This window comes from Dendrobates tinctorius, unplaced genomic scaffold (assembly GCF_039654945.1).
Source record: "Dendrobates tinctorius isolate UK_male_01 unplaced genomic scaffold, ASM3965494v1 ptg000206l, whole genome shotgun sequence".
NCBI classification, from domain to species: domain Eukaryota; kingdom Metazoa; phylum Chordata; class Amphibia; order Anura; family Dendrobatidae; genus Dendrobates; species Dendrobates tinctorius.
Window position 1 is genome coordinate 945,125 of NW_027361873.1, and position 16,407 is coordinate 961,531.

General features: G+C 44.5%; 1 protein-coding gene across 2 annotated transcripts in view; it reads left to right on the forward strand.

Annotated features, from left to right (window-relative positions):
• The window catches only part of LOC141057944 (acyl-CoA dehydrogenase family member 11-like), a 221,252-nt gene that overhangs the window by 127,887 nt on the left and 76,958 nt on the right, over window positions 1-16,407 (forward strand). Inside the window, exon 8 of one of the 2 annotated variants that reach the window (XM_073554061.1) lies at window positions 16,281-16,375. The exons of the other annotated variant lie outside the window; for it this stretch is intronic. Within the exon in view, the coding sequence (XP_073410162.1) occupies window positions 16,281-16,375 (95 nt within the window). The remainder of the gene's footprint in view (window positions 1-16,280; window positions 16,376-16,407) is intronic. 2 annotated transcript variants of the gene reach the window in all.

Below are 16,407 nucleotides of genomic sequence, written 5' to 3' on the forward strand. Positions count from 1 at the left end.
AAAAAAAAAAAAAATTCCCGCAAAATTTTTATTTTGGCTCCAAAAAGGTGCGAGGAACTCCCCATAAGTGACCCCATTTTACAAACTACAGCTCTCAATGAATTTATCTAGGGGTATAATGATCATATTGATACCAAGAGTATGTCACAGAATTTTATCCCATTGGGCAGTAAAGAAAAAATACATTTTTACCACAAAAATTTTGTTTTGGCTCCAGATTTAACATTTTCAAATGAAGTAGATAAAATTGGCACCAGAATGTGTCCCACAATTTCTGCTGAATATACAGGGTTGGCCATTTATATGGATACACCTGGGTGGGCCACTTATAAAGATGCAATCCAAAATGGCTGACTTCAAAATGGCCGCCATGGTCATCACCCATCTTGAAAAGTTTTCCCCTGGCCATATACTAATCTGCGACAAACAGGAAGTTGATATCACGAACCATTCCCATTTAATTTAGGTTTATCCATATAAATGGCCCACCCTGTAAAAAAACACCATATTGGCTGTACAGTACTGCTTAGCCATACGGAGAGTCTGGGTAGGGATGGAGCGCCATTTTACTCCTGGAGCACAGATTTTCCTAGAATAGTTTGCGGTCTCCATATACAGAGCCTTCTAAGTGCTAGAGAGTAGAATCCCCCCCCCCAAGTGACCCCATTTGGAAATTTATACCCCTGCCAAATGTGAATGCTTTATGAATGATGATTTATGCACCCTGGGGCTCAGAAGCGAGGGGGGCATTGGATTTGGGAGCGCAGAAATTGCTGAATTTGTTTTGCCTTTTCCAGAGCCTTTGTACTACCAGTAATGTGGAAGCCTCCTATAATTCTGTTAAGAGATGACAGACATGAGTGGGGACTTTTTTGTGGATTGAGTTGAAGCTTTTATTGGGAGCATTTTTCATAATGTTTGTGATCACATTTATCCAGCGCTCTACGCTGTGCACATACTTTGGGGTTTCCATCTAAATCTCCAAGCTACGTTACATATGAAACCCCTGAGGGATCCATTCACTATAATGAGGCAGCAGAGCTACTCTGGACTCCGTCTGGCCTGTGTTCAGCATCATTCTTTTTTTTTCAGAGGTGCACAAAACTGTGGTGGACTGCATTTTTATGCACGCCGAAAAAGACAAACACCGCCGGATCACAGGTTCTATGGCGTTCACAGTGCCTCCATCTGCCTCATAATAGGGAATCTTCCAAAGGTGGTTCTGTCTGAATCACTTATTTCAGAGATTTACATGGAAACCCGATGCAAGTGCACAGCGCAAAGCACAGGATAAATGTGTGCAAAGCCTTACTTTGATCTTTGGGAGACAATGAACAAATCCACAGCCATTCCTCATGCGGTATAAGTGATATGGCAACTTTATTCTTCGGGTCATGCGATTACAGCGATACCAGATTTATATCCTTTTTTGATGTTTAGCTTCTGTCATACACTAAAAGACGCTTTTTTTTTGCAAGAAAAAGTTTTCTCATCACCATATTTTGAGAGCTGTAGTTTTTTCATATTTTGGCCGACAGTCATGTGAGGGCTTGTTTTTTGCAGGACGAGCTGACGTTTTTATTGGTACAATTTTCGGACACCTGACATTTTTCGATTGTTTTCTAGTCTGATATTTGTGGAGGCAGAATGAACAAAAAACAGCAATTCAGGATTTTTTTTCCCCTCCGTTCTGTGTGGTAAAATTGATAAGTCAGTTTTATTCATCAGGTCAGTACGATTACAGCAATAACATATATATATATATATATATATATATATATATATATATATATATTGCTGTTTGCTTCATTCTCTTTTGTGTTTTTTCATTTAAGACAAATTAAATGAAGATAATAATACCAAAAAATTTGTGTTTGCAATCATTTTCAGGAAGAAACTGAGTATTATCTGACAGAATTGCAGGGGTGTCAATACTTTTGGCCACAACCGTGTGTGTGTGTGTGTGTGTGTGTGTATATATATATGTGTGTGTGTATGTATATATATATATATATATATATATATATATATATATATATATACACACACTCACTGGCCACTTTATTAGGTACACCTGTCCAACTGTGTGTTAAGACTTAATTTCTAATCAGCCAATCACATGGCGGCAACTCAGTGCATTTAGGCATGTAGACATGGTCAAGACAATCTCCTGCAGTTCAAACCGAGCATCAGTATGGGGAAGAAAGGTGATTTGAGTGCCTTTGAACGTGGCATGATTGTTGGTGCCAGAAGGGCTGGTCTGAGTATTTCAGAAACTGCTGATCTACTGGGATTTTCACGCACAACCATCTCTAGGGTTTACAGAGAATGGTCCGAAAAAGAAAAAAAATCCAGTGAGCGGCAGTTCTGTGGCCGGAAATGCCTTGTTGATGCCAGAGGTCAGAGGAGAATGGGCAGACTGGTTCGAGCTGATAGAAAGGCAACAGTGACTCAAATTGCCAACCGTTACAACCAAGGTAGGCAGAAGAGCATCTCTGAACGCACAGTGCGTCGAACTTTGAGGCAGATGGGCTACAGCAGCAGAAGACCACACTGGGTACCACTCCTCTCAGCTAAGAACAGGAAACTGAGGCTACAATTTGCACAAGCTTATCGAAATTGGATAGTAGAAGATTGGAAAAACGTTGCCTGGTCTGATGAGTCTCGATTTCTGCTGCGACATTCGGATGGTAGGGTCAGAATTTGGCGTAAACAACATGAAAGCATGGATCCATCCTGCCTTGTATCAACGGTTCAGGCTGGTGGTGGTGGTGTCATGGTGTGGGGAATTTTTTCTTGGCACTCTTTGGGCCCCTTGGTACCAATTGAGCATCGTTGCAACGCCACAGCCTACCTGAGTATTGTTGCTGACCATGTCCATCCCTTTCTGACCACAATGTACCCAACATCTGATGGCTACTTTCAGCAGGATAATGCGCCATGTCATAAAGCTCGAATCATCTCAGATTGGTTTCTTGAACATGACAATGAGTTCACTGTACTCAAATGGCCTCCTCAGTCACCAGATCTCAATCCAATAGAGCATCCTTGGGATGTGGTGGAACGGGAGATTCGCATCAGGGATGTGCAGCCGACAAATCTGCGCCAACTGTGTGATGCCATCATGTCAATATGGTCCAAAATCTCTGAGGAATGCTTCCAGCACCTTGTTGAATCTCTGCCACGAAGAATTGAGGCAGTTCTGAAGGCAAAAGGGGGTCCAACCCGTTACTAGCATGGTGTACCTAATAAAGTGGCCAGTGAGTGTGTATATATATTATATTATATTTATTTATGTTTTGGCACTTTTACATAATAAAAACCTTAACAGAAAAAAATAATAGTTTTTGCATTGCTTTATTCTGGGAGCTATAACTCTATTTTTTCCATTCTACATGACGGCACCACGAGAGAGGGGATCCACCCAGCGAGGACAGGAAACCTTCAAGATAAAAGGGGCGGCTCCTCTCTCCGCATCAGTTGGTTTCCTGTCCTCGATGGGAAACCCTCAAGATGAAAACCTCTTGATGGAAGAAAGAAGAGGATGCCTGGGCCTGGATCGGGTGATCAAATAGCAGGCGCCGGTCTGCTACACCTGATACCAGGTACCGGTAGTCGCCTCGGGGGTCATATATTCCTATGTCCCCCCTGAGCGAGTGCATGGCCACAGCCCATGGGGCAGATGCCCGGGTGAAGCTGGATACCTTGGAGGCCACAGGTGGTGTACCCTCCAAGAGGTAAAGATACCCCGTAAAACGTCCACGGAGGCCACTTTTCGTGTTCCCTCCCTGTCGACGTACGGTGGCCATGCAGCCCATGCGACACATCGGTGTCTGGGCGAAGATATTGCTCCTCGGGGGTGCCACGTTGGTGTACCCACCCTGTTGAGACCCGACGCCAGTCCCTGCAAGAGTCAGGGGAAGGTTTACCTGGTGGATGCGTTGGTGGTATAGTGGTCGCCCATCCTCTTCTCAGGTAAGAGGGAGCAGATGGCCGGTATAGGGCCCAGGCGCTCACCGGGCAACCCGGGATCGCGCCGCTGAGCACACCGGGGCGGCAAGGATGCGCGCATGGGAGCACGCATGGCGGGGCCTTGCTGGGAGGAAGCCGACGCTAAACCGGAAGTGGTAAGCGGCGACCCGGAAGTAGTACTGGCGCGCTCAGCAGAGACACAGGAGGGTGTGCGCAGTTACTGGGGACGCGCGGGCACAGGCGGTGGCGCGCGCGCACACAGGGCGCAAGCAGGGCGCGGGGACCAGGCGGTCCAATTAAAAAAAAAAAAAAAAAAAAAGGGGGAATAACCTTCCCTCTTAGGCAGAAGGTGACTGCTCTCATTAAGTGGCTCCTGCTAAGCACCTGGAAGCTGGGGGCTGCTATTTAAACCAGTAGCGGCAGGCGTCACTACACCATTATATGGTAGGGTGTGACTGCTCTCAGCACAAGATAGCAGCAGACATACACTCACTGGCCACTTTATTAGGTACACCTGTCCAACTGTGTGTTAAGACTTAATTTCTAATCAGCCAATCACATGGCGGCAACTCAGTGCATTTAGGCATGTAGACATGGTCAAGACAATCTCCTGCAGTTCAAACCGAGCATCAGTATGGGGAAGAAAGGTGATTTGAGTGCCTTTGAACGTGGCATGATTGTTGGTGCCAGAAGGGCTGGTCTGAGTATTTCAGAAACTGCTGATCTACTGGGATTTTCACGCACAACCATCTCTAGGGTTTACAGAGAATGGTCCGAAAAAGAAAAAAAATCCAGTGAGCGGCAGTTCTGTGGCCGGAAATGCCTTGTTGATGCCAGAGGTCAGAGGAGAATGGGCATACTGGTTCGAGCTGATAGAAAGGCAACAGTGACTCAAATTGCCACCCGTTACAACCAAGGTAGGCAGAAGAGCATCTCTGAACGCACAGTGCGTCGAACTTTGAGGCAGATGGGCTACAGCAGCAGAAGACCACACTGGGTACCACTCCTCTCAGCTAAGAACAGGCATCTGATGGCTACTTTCAGCAGGATAATGCGCCATGTCATAAAGCTCGATTCATCTCAGATTGGTTTCTTGAACATGACAATGAGTTCACTGTACTCAAATGGCCTCCTCAGTCACCAGATCTCAATCCAATAGAGCATCTTTGGGATGTGGTGGAACGGGAGATTCGCATCAGGGATGTGCAGCCGACAAATCTGCGCCAACTGTGTGATGCCATCATGTCAATATGGTCCAAAATCTCTGAGGAATGCTTCCAGCACCTTGTTGAATCTCTGCCACGAAGAATTGAGGCAGTTCTGAAGGCAAAAGGGGGTCCAACCCGTTACTAGCATGGTGTACCTAATAAAGTGGCCAGTGAGTGTATACGGCAGGATGGAGAGCCCCTCACCAGAGCATATACAACCACGCCAGGAAGCAAGGCGGTCACGCTCACACGAAAAGAGCCAGACACGCCGCAGCAGCAGTGGAAGCCGCTCGGGCAGCGCACGGGCGGATCGTCAACGCAAGAAGGAGGGGTCCCTAGTCTCCTTGGGAGACAGTGAGAAGACCAGTCAGCCTCCAGATCCGGTACCCGTTTTATGAAAGCGTCCGAGTGGTGAGTGAACTACGAGAAAGTCCAGTACTCTAATGTCTGTTCTCTTTCTCTTGTCTCCTCTCTTCCTTCTCCTCCCTCTCTTACATACACTGGCGGGGTGGAGTATAGGAAGTCCCTAGGAAAAGTAGGGGAAAATCTAAGAATAAAGAATGTGCTTTATGCAAAAGTCCCGTAGGAACAGCCTGGAATAAAAAGTTATGCCAGGAGTGTATTAACAAAACTATAGCGGAGGAGACTCCCTCATTTTCGGATAGTCTGAGGTCCCTAATTCAAACCGAGGTTTGTAAGTCAGTAAGTGCATTGCAAACTGCGGATGCAGATAGGAAAACTAGGGATAGATCCAGCCCCTCAGGGGTCTCTCAAGAAGACTATACAGGATCAGAGGAGGACTCAGATAAAACGCACTATTCAGATAGTAGCTCAGATGGGGAAGATACGTTCCCAGTAGAATCTACGGATGAACTTATTAAAGCAATCAGATCTACCATGGGTCTGGTAGAGGAGCGAGCAAAAAAGACAGCCCAAGAACTTATGTTCAGTGGACTACAAAAGAAAAAGCGTAAGACCTTCCCTATTAATGAGCAAATAGAAGAGCTCATAAAACGCGAATGGGAAAAACCAGAGAAAAAGTCCCAGATATCTAATTCTCTGAAGAGGAGGTATCCCTTTGAGGAAGAGGCATCCTCATCCTGGGATAGAGCTCCCAAAATCGACGTAGCGATATCAAAAGTCGCCAGGAAAACCTCCCTACCCTTTGAGGATCTGGGGTTTCTGAAAGAACCGCTGGACCGAAAGACTGACAGTTGCCTTAAGACAGCCTGGGAAACCTCGGCTGGGGCACTAAGACCAGCTATCTCAGCTACGTGTGTGGCTAGGTCTCTAAAGATATGGGTAGACAACTTGGAGGATCAACTAGATCATGGAGTGCCCAGAGAGTCAATTCTGGAAGCATTACCGGCTATTAGAGCGGCGGCAGACTTTCTCGCAGAGGCTTCTGCAGACTCGGCCAGACTAGCAGCAAAGTCAGCAGCCTTAACCAATGTAGGACGGCGCGCAGTATGGCCAAAATGCTGGCCGGGGGACACTCAGGCAAAGATGAAACTGTGCTCTCTGCCATGCGAGGGAAATTTCTTGTTCGGACCAGCGTTGGATGACGTATTGGAAAAAGCGGGTGATACAAAGAAAAATTTTCCAAAACAACCATTTCAGGCGTTTCGGCGCTCCTTTCAGAGGGGCCGAAAATTCAGAAAGCAACAATTCAGAGATCGAGACAAAAACAATTCTGACAGGCGATACAGAGGAGGGAGAGGCTTCTATTTCGGTAAGCCCTCCAGGGAAGCCAAAAAGCCCTCCCAGTGACGGTCCTTCTCAGGTGGGGGGAAGGCTCTCTCACTTCCTCCCAGCCTGGGAGAGAATCTCATCCAGCACCTGGATCCGACAGATAGTGGGGTCAGGTCTGGAATTAAAGTTCCACCATTGGCCACCACAAAAATTCATTCAGACTCCAGTGCAATCTTCTCAAGAAAGACAAGAGAGTCTGGAAGAGGAGGTATTGTCACTCATACAGAAACTCGTACTGGAAGAAGTTCCGGAAAAAGAAAAAAAGGAAGGCTTTTACTCCCCCCTATTTCTAATAAAGAAACCAGACAATTCCTGGAGGACAATTATAAACCTGAAAAGCCTCAACAGATATTTGATAGTCCCATCATTCAAGATGGAAACCATAAGATCTGCAGTGAAACTCCTCTTTCCTCGGTGTTACATGGCGGTCCTGGATCTTAAGGACGCTTACTATCATGTCCCGATCCGGCAGCAAGACCGCAAATATCTCAGGGTGGCAGTCCAGATAAAATCTCAGTGGCATCACTTCCAATACAGGGCTCTGCCCTTTGGGGTAGCAATAGCCCCCCGGGTCTTCACGAAATTAATTGCGGAGGTCTCGGCACATCTCAGGGAAAAAGATGCCCTGGTAATACCATATCTGGACGATTTCCTGATAGTGGGGAGAGATTTCTCTCACTGTCAGGAACAAGTCAAGATAGTGATGGAGACACTTCAGACTCTGGGTTGGCAACTGAACCTCAAAAAATCCAAACTGGAACCAACAATGATCCAGAATTTTTTGGGCCTAACAATAGACTCGGTGCAGGAATGTCGCCTCCCAGAGGAAAAAGAAGGAAAAATCAAAGACCTAATCAGGACAACATTAAGAAAGCCAGTAATGACTCTGAGCAAAGCCATGTCAGTGTTGGGATCCCTAACTTCCTGCATACCAGCAATAAAATGGGCTCAGTTTCACACAAGGGAACTTCAGTGGTGCGGGTTACAAAACGATCTGAGGCTTCAGGGGCAGTTAGAGCAAAAACTCACCATCCCGGACCCTGTACTCCAGTCACTCAGGTGGTGGTTACAGATAGAGTCCTCTCCAAGGGGAGTACCCTGGACATACACAGCCTCCAGAGTAATCACGACAGATGCCAGCCCTTGGGGCTGGGGAGCCCATCTAGACACCCTATGGCTTCAAGATCCTTGGGCTCAGGACGAAAGAGATCTATCCTCAAACGAGTGGGAGCTGTTAGCCATCGAAAGGGCGTTGGAAGGTTTACTGACACACCTGACAGGACATCACGTGAAAGTCCTATCAGACAATCGGACAGCAGTAGCATATGTGAACCATCAGGGGGGCACCCGTTCTCGGTCATTAATGAAGATAGCGGGAAGAATCCTGACTCTAGCAGAACGTCAGTTTCTCTCATTATCGGCCCTGCATATCCGAGGTGTGGACAACTTGAAGGCAGACTTTCTGAGCAGGAACCGGTTGAAGCAAGGCGAATGGTGTCTAAAAGAGTCCATTTTTCAACGGATTATGCTTATGTGGGGGAAACCCATAATAGATCTCTTCGCCTCAAAAACCAACAGAAAGGTTCAAAAGTTCTGCTCTCTAAGTCCAGCAGACATGCCACTGGCGGTAGACGCCTTCAGGATAAAATGGACATCAGGTCTCCTGTACGCCTTCCCCCCGATATGCCTCATTCCATTAGTCCTGAAGAAGATCAGGGAGGACCGAGCCAGAGTAATTATGATAGCTCCCTTTTGGCCAAAAAGACCATGGTTCTACTGGCTAAGAGTGATGTCAGTGACGGACCCGTGGGTACTCCCAGAGGACCACGACCTCCTAACACAGGGTCCCTTCAATCACCCTCCGAACTCCAGGTTGCATTTGACAGCCTGGAATTTGAAAGGTCGCTGTTAGAGAAAAAAGAGATTTCACAAAGGTTAATTTCTACCCTAATCAGTAGCAGAAAGCCAGTGACTACAAAAATATACGGGAGAATATGGAGAAAATTTTTGTCCACCTCGGGCCCAATACAGGAGGGGGAAGTACCTGTGAAGGCAGTGCTAGAGTTTCTGCAAAGGGGTTTAGACTTGGGCTTAGCTGTCAGCACCCTCAAAGTACACGTTTCAGCACTGGCAGCATTATTCAATTATGACCTAGCAAATGATAGATGGGTGGCCAGGTTTATCCGGGCCTGTACTAGAGCCAACTCTGTCCCATCTCCTAAACCTCCTCCCTGGGATCTAAACTTAGTCCTATCATCTCTAACAGAAAGTCCATTTGAACCACTAGACGTGACATCAGATAAAGTGTTAACTTTAAAAACAGCCTTATTAGTAGCGCTTACATCGGCACGTAGGGTGGGGGACTTACACGCACTGTCAGCAGACCCGCCGTACACTCAGATTATGGACGATAGAGTTGTCTTAAGATTAGACCCAGCATACCTCCCTAAGGTAGTGTCGAAATTCCACAGAGCTCAAGAAATAGTCTTGCCATCCTTTTGTTCTAACCCCGGTAACAAGAAGGAGGAGAGGCTACATTGCTTAGATGTTAGGAGATGTATCCTACAATATTTGGAGATGACAAAACCCTGGAGGAAACAGAGGGCCCTGTTTGTTTCATATCAGGGGGCAAGGAAGGGCCTTAAAGCCTCTAAGCAAACTATAGCTAGATGGGTGAGAGAGGCCATCATACTAGCATATAGTAGTGCAGGTAGGGCTGTTCCAGAGGGCCTAAAAGCCCATTCCACGAGGGCCATGGCAACGTCCTGGGCGGAGAGCGCGGACGCCTCCATCGACCAGATCTGTAAGGCGGCCACTTGGTCCTCTCCATCTACCTTTTTCAGACATTATAGATTAGACCTATCTGCTACCTCTGATCTCACATTCGGGAGAAGAGTGTTACAAGCAGTGATCCCCCCCTAAAGAGAATACAAATCTCTGTAACTCTCTCGTGGTGCCGTCATGTAGAATGGAAAAACACGGGTATTACATACCTGGTAATGTGTTTTTTCATGAGACATGACGGCACCCTTATATTCCCTCCCTATTTGATCACGTCATTAGTTGGGTGCATTATTAGTATTATACACTCCCTTGGTGTCGGAAATTTATCAGCGTTAAAGTTGTATTATTTATGTGTACACTAACCTGCGGAGTTCCTCTCGTGCTCTGTAAAACAACTGATGCGGAGAGAGGAGCCGCCCCTTTTATCTTGAAGGTTTCCTGCCCTCGCTGGGCGGATCCCCTCTCTCGTGGTGCCGTCATGTCTCATGAAAAAACACATTACCAGGTATGTAATACCCGTGTTTTCCGCTGATGGAGCTGTATGGCGGCTTGTTTTTTGCGCGACAAGATTTGTGAAAAAAACGGAAATTTGGTGAAAATTTTGAACATTTCACAATTTTCCAACTTTGAATTTTCTTGCCCTTAAATCACAGAGATATGGCACACAAAATACTTAAGTATTTGAAGTCACTTTGAGGGGTCTATATGATAGAAAATACCCAAAAGTGACACCATTCTAAATACTGCACCCTTCAAGGTACTCAAAACCACATTCAAGAAGTTTATTAACCCTTCAGGTGCTTCACAGGAATTTTTTGAATGTTTAAAAAAATGAACATTTAACTTTTTTTCACAAAAAAATTACTTCAGGTCCAGTTTTTTTATTTTACCAAGGGTGACAGGAGAAATTGGACCCCAAAAGTTGTTGTCCAATTTGTCCTGAGTACGCATATGTGGGAGAAAATTGCTGTATGGGCACACATCGAGGCTCGGAATGGAAGTAGCTACGTTTTGAAATGCAGACTTTGATGGAATGGTCTGTGGGTGTCATGTCGCGTTTGGAGAGCCCCTGATGTGCCTAAACAGTGGAAAACCCCCACAAGTGACCCCATTTTGGAAGCTAGACCCCCCCAAGGAACTTATCTAGATGTGTGGTGAGGACTTTGAACTCCCAAGTGCTTCGCAGAAGCTTATAACGCCCAGGCATGAAAATTAAAAAAATTATATTTTTTGCACAAACATGATCTTTCAGTCTCCAATTTTTTTTATTTTCCCAAGGGTAACAGGAGAAATTGGACCCCAAAAGTTGGTGTGCTATTTGTCCAGAGTAGACCAATACCCCATATGTGGGGGTAAACCACTGTTAGGGCGCATGGCAGAGCTTGGAAGGGAAGGAGCACCTTTTGACTTTTTCAACGCAGAGTTGGCTGGAATTGAGATCAGAGGCCATGTCGCGTTTGGAGAGCCCCTGATGTGCCTGAACAGTGGAAACCCCCCAATTCTAACTCCAACCCTAACCCCAACACACCCCTAGCCCTTACCCTAACTCTAATGGGAAAATGGAAATAAATACATTTTTTTAATTTTATTATTTTTCCCTAACTAAGGGGGTGATAAAGGGGGGGTTTGATTTACTATTTATAGTGGGGTTTTATGTTTGGCAGCTGTCACACGCTAAAAGACGCTTTTTATTGCAAAAAATAGTTTTTGCATCACCATATTTGAGAGCTATAATTTTTCCAGATTTTGGCCCAGAGTCATGTGAGGGCTTATTTTTTGCGGGACGAGTTGACGTTTTTATTGATACCATTTTCGGGCACATGACTTTTTATCACTTTTTATTCCGATTTTTGGGACGCAGAATGAACAAAAGCCAGCAATTCATGAATTTCTTTTGGTGGGGTTGGCGTTTACACCGATCCAGGTGTAGTAAAATTGATAAAGCGGTTTTATTCTTCGGGTCAGTATGATTACAGTTATACCTCATTTATATCATTTTTTTATGTTTTGGCTCTTATACAATAAAAACAATTTTATATAAAAAATTATTCTTGCATCGCTTTATTCTGCGAGCTATAACTTTTTAATTTTTCGCAGATGATGCAATATGGCAGCTCTCTTTTTGCGGAACAAGATGACGTTTTCAGTGGTACCATGTTTATTTATATCCGTCCTTTTGATCCCATGTTATGTTATTTCACTTTTTGTTCAGCGGTATGATGATAAAGCATTGTTTTTTGCCTAGTTTTTTTTTTGTAAGGAGTTCACTAAAGGGGTTAACTAGTGGGACAGTTTTATAGGGCAGGTCGTTACGGACGCAGCAACACTAAATATGTGTACTTTTATTGAATTCATTGGGGATTTTCTTTTTTCTTTATTTAGGAATTTTTTAAAAATTATTTTTACACACGTGTTTTTTTTATATTGTCCCGGGGGGGGAGGGGGGGGAACATTACTATATAAAGTCAGATCGCTGATCTGACACTTTGCATAGCACTGAGTTAGATCAGTGATCTGACAGGCAGTGTAGGTGTCTTCTCAGCTCCTGCTTTCAGCAGGCACTGAGAAGTCACCTTCCCTTTAGGACCCAGAAGGACCCCACGGCCATCTTGGATCTGGGGTCCTGCAGGGAGGAGGCCCTCAGAACAACGCGAGCAAATCGCGGCGTTCTGAGGGTCTCAGGGAAGCACGCAGGGAGCACTATCCCTCCGCGATTCTTCTCTATGCCCCCGGAGCTCTGTGATCATGTTTGATCGCAGTGTGCCGGGGGTTAATGTGCCGGGAGCGGTCCGTGAAGGCAGCTGATCGCGATGACATACTATCTCATCCATGGTCATACAGGCCCAGGTCACCTGGACGGGATAGTACATCACATGTCAGGAAGGGGTTAATGGATTTTTTTTATTATTATTTTGTAATTTTTTTTTACTTATTTTTTTAAAAAATGTTTCCTTTTTTATCTTGTCCTTTTATGGGATTTTCACTTTTTTCACTTTGATTGCAGGTATAATACATTGCAATGCACTAGCATTGCAGTGTTATACCTATACTGAAAGCTTCTGACATCATGCTATGAGCATGGTCTCAGGGGCTTTCCGTAGCTTGATGACCTGGGGTTCGTCATGATGACCCCAGGTCACCATGGCAACGATTGGGCCGCGCGATGACGTCTCAGGGACGCTGATCTGAAGGCAGAGGGCGCTCCCATTCCTCTGCCTTCCTCCTGAACGCTGCGATCGTGCTCGATCGCAGCAATTAGGGGTTAACAGCCAGGGGCGGCGCTGATACGGCTCCTGGCTGTTAGTGCAGAAGTTCAGCCACTGGCAGCGCTGAGCTCCTGCACTGATCGGGCTGATATTTCAGCATCTCCTGTGCGATCATGCTGTGATCGATCAGTCAGCTTGACTGACAAATCACAGCGAAACTGTGTGCAGGGACCCATGCCGTTGGTCACAGACAGCTGTTGGCACTGAACTACCACTGCGTGTTTGCATGCAGTGATAGTTTAAATGGATGACGGACATAGTCTGTCCTGGTGCGGGAACTGACACCTGACTATGCCCGTTATTGGACGTTAAGGGGTTAACGCAAAACTGAAAATAAATATTAAACATCAACCACAAGACTCAACCAAGGTATCATTATAATCAGTATAACAGTGCCGACCTTACACCGAGTATATGTTACTGTGCACAATCCTGCTGCTAGGTTCCCTTTAAGTTGCATAGACTCGGGTTTCTCCTTGATTATATACCATCAACGGATCATGTTTTCAGGATCTCCTCAGTATTGCCCGTGTGGGGGGATTATCACCTGTCCAATTCTAAGGAAATCCTGAACATGTGATCTGTTAGCTGGGCCTTGAGAATTTGAGTTGAGGAGCACTGCTGTGTGTGTGGAGTTCGGGCAGCATGAAATGGCTGTCCGGTTCCCTTTTAAGGAATTTTGCTATAGCAAATCTAAAAAGCTTTTGTCTGTTTACAGAAGTTCTTATTTACCCCCTATGAGAAAAAGATAAGTGAGAAGACTCCCACAGAAGCACAAGGCAAATACTGAGAAATAGAGTACCTTAATTAGAATCTAATCCCAAGGACCCCTGATACCGTGCTGAGCACTGACAAAACATGTAGTCATTAAGTGATAATCATTTAAGATTGTGCTCATTTTATGTGGCTTGTCCTGAGAACAACAGCATGTGCTCCTCTCAGTGGGAAGATCTGCTGCACAACAGTAGAAACATAAATGCCTCTGGCAGGGTTGAGTTTCATTGTGATCATGTGGCTATTTCAGACTGTAATAGTTGACAGATTTTTTTTTTTTTGTACTGATATCCTAAAAAAAGTTTACTTTCTGGAGGGGATATTTCTGAGCTGGAGTTTAACTCTTTAAGGTGTTTAGTCATGTGGTAGTACTTTGAGGCTATAATAGGGACTGTTACTAAGTTCATTCATGTCTGCAATACATTAGGGGAACATTTGTAAAAATGGTCAAACCAACTTAGAAAAGATGATTATTGCCAGTTCACAGTGGGTGACACCTGTTTAACTGAAGACATGATGACAAATAGCAGGCATTTCAAGATTATAGCAGACTCTTAACCCCTTAGTGACCGAGACTATTTTGACCTTAATGACCAAGCCAATTTTTACAATTCTGACCAATTACTCTTCGACGTTATAGATCTGGAACACTTCAATGGATTCCACTGATTCTGAGTGTTTTTTGTGATATATTGTACTTAATGTTGGTGGTAACATTTATTCGATATGACTTGCTATTATTTATGGGGAAAAAAGTGTAAATTTGGCAAAAATTTTGAAAATGTCACAATTTTCAAACGTAATTTTTGTGCCCTTAAATCGGAGAGTCATATCGCACAAAATAGTTAGTAAATAACATTTCCTACATGTCTACTTTACATCAGTACAATTTTGGAACCATAATATTTTTTTTTTTTGGACGTTATAAGGGTTAAAAGTTGAACAACGATTTCTCATTTTTCCAACCAAATTTACAAAATCACTTTTTTAGGGACCACCTCACATTTGAAGTGAGTTTAGGGGGTCAATATGACAGAAAATACCCAAAAGTGACACCATTCTAAAAACGGCACCCCTTAAGGTGCGCAAAACCACACTCAAGAAGTTTTTTAACCCTTCAGGTGCTGCACGAGAACTAAGGGAATATGGAAGGAAAAAATTAACATTTTACTTTTTCACAAAAAATTTATTTTGGACCCAAACTTTTTTTTATTTTCACAAGGGTATCAGGAGAAAATAGACCACAATTTGTTGTGCACTTTCTCCTGAGTACGCCGATACCCTGTATGTGGGGGAAAGCCAGTGTTTGGGCGCTTGGCAGGGCTCACAGGGGAGGGAGCACCGTTTGACTTTTTGAACGCAAAATTGGAATCCATGGCGTACGCCATGTTGCTTTTTGGATACCCCCTGATTTACCTAAACAATTCTATCTCCAGCCCTAACCCCATCACACTCCTAACCCTAACCACATACCTAGCCCCAACACCACAACCCTAGCCCCAACCCGAACTGCAAAGAAAAGAAAAAAAATTAATTGTTTTTAATTTTATTATTTTTCCCTAACTAAGGGGGTGACAAAGGGGGGGGTTGATTTACTATTCTTTTTTTTTTATTTTGATCACTGTGATAGGGTCTATCACAGTGATAAAAATGAACCATTAGGAAAAATCTCCTATTGGTGCCGGCTGGCAGATCTCGGCGGGCGCACTGCACATGTGCCTGCTATTTTTTTTTCAAATGAAGATAACTCAGAGGACCAGAGGATGGAACCGGGGGGTCTGGGAATGGCAGAGGTATGGGGGGGTGGAGGACCCCACTTCTCTCTCCTCTGGTATGCTAGATCATATCAGAGGAGAGAGAAATGAATGGAAAACCTGATTTATTTATTTATTTATTTTTGCAGTTGCCATTATTCAGTGAATAATGGCAATCACAAGACTGGGGACGGTAAAAACCGACACGAATCGTGGTCTTCAGAGTCTCAGCTACCCGCGGTAGCCGAGACCCCTGATATTTTCCGAAGCTGGGGGGCGCTATACACTTATTCCTCAGTGACGCTTTTTAACGGCGCTGGGAAATAAGTACCCTTAACTGCCGCCGTTAAAAGGCATGTTGGCAGTCGTTAAGGGGTTAAATCAGGCTAAGTTGCTGTTTGCCATAATCTTTCAGATGGCCAATGTAGAAACAAATACATATAATGTTCTACACCTAAAAGCTGTGATAATTATGCCACATTTCAAGGGATGTAGTAATTTAATACTTCTAAACCCTTTTTACTTTGTGTGTTAAAGGTTTTTTCTTTCTTTATTTTGTGTACTCTGGTAGGTTACCCCTAAGTTGTTTCTCATTAAAACATCAAATTGGTGGCACAAGAGTCCCTGTTCTCATCTTCTCTGAAGAGGCTATTTGCATACCTTTATTACTAGAGAACTAACATTTTTAAAATCTGTTTTATATCCAATATATCAGATTGTCAGTTATATTTAAGGGCTGATATGTATTTTTCTTTATTTTGGTAAATAAGATCTCACCTGAAGGTCACGGTGTTGCTTCAATCTCCAATATGTTGACAATAACTCGCATTCACAACACCATTAGTGCAGCTGCTGGCATGAGGAGGTAAACTCTATCTCTCTCTCTCAAATATATTT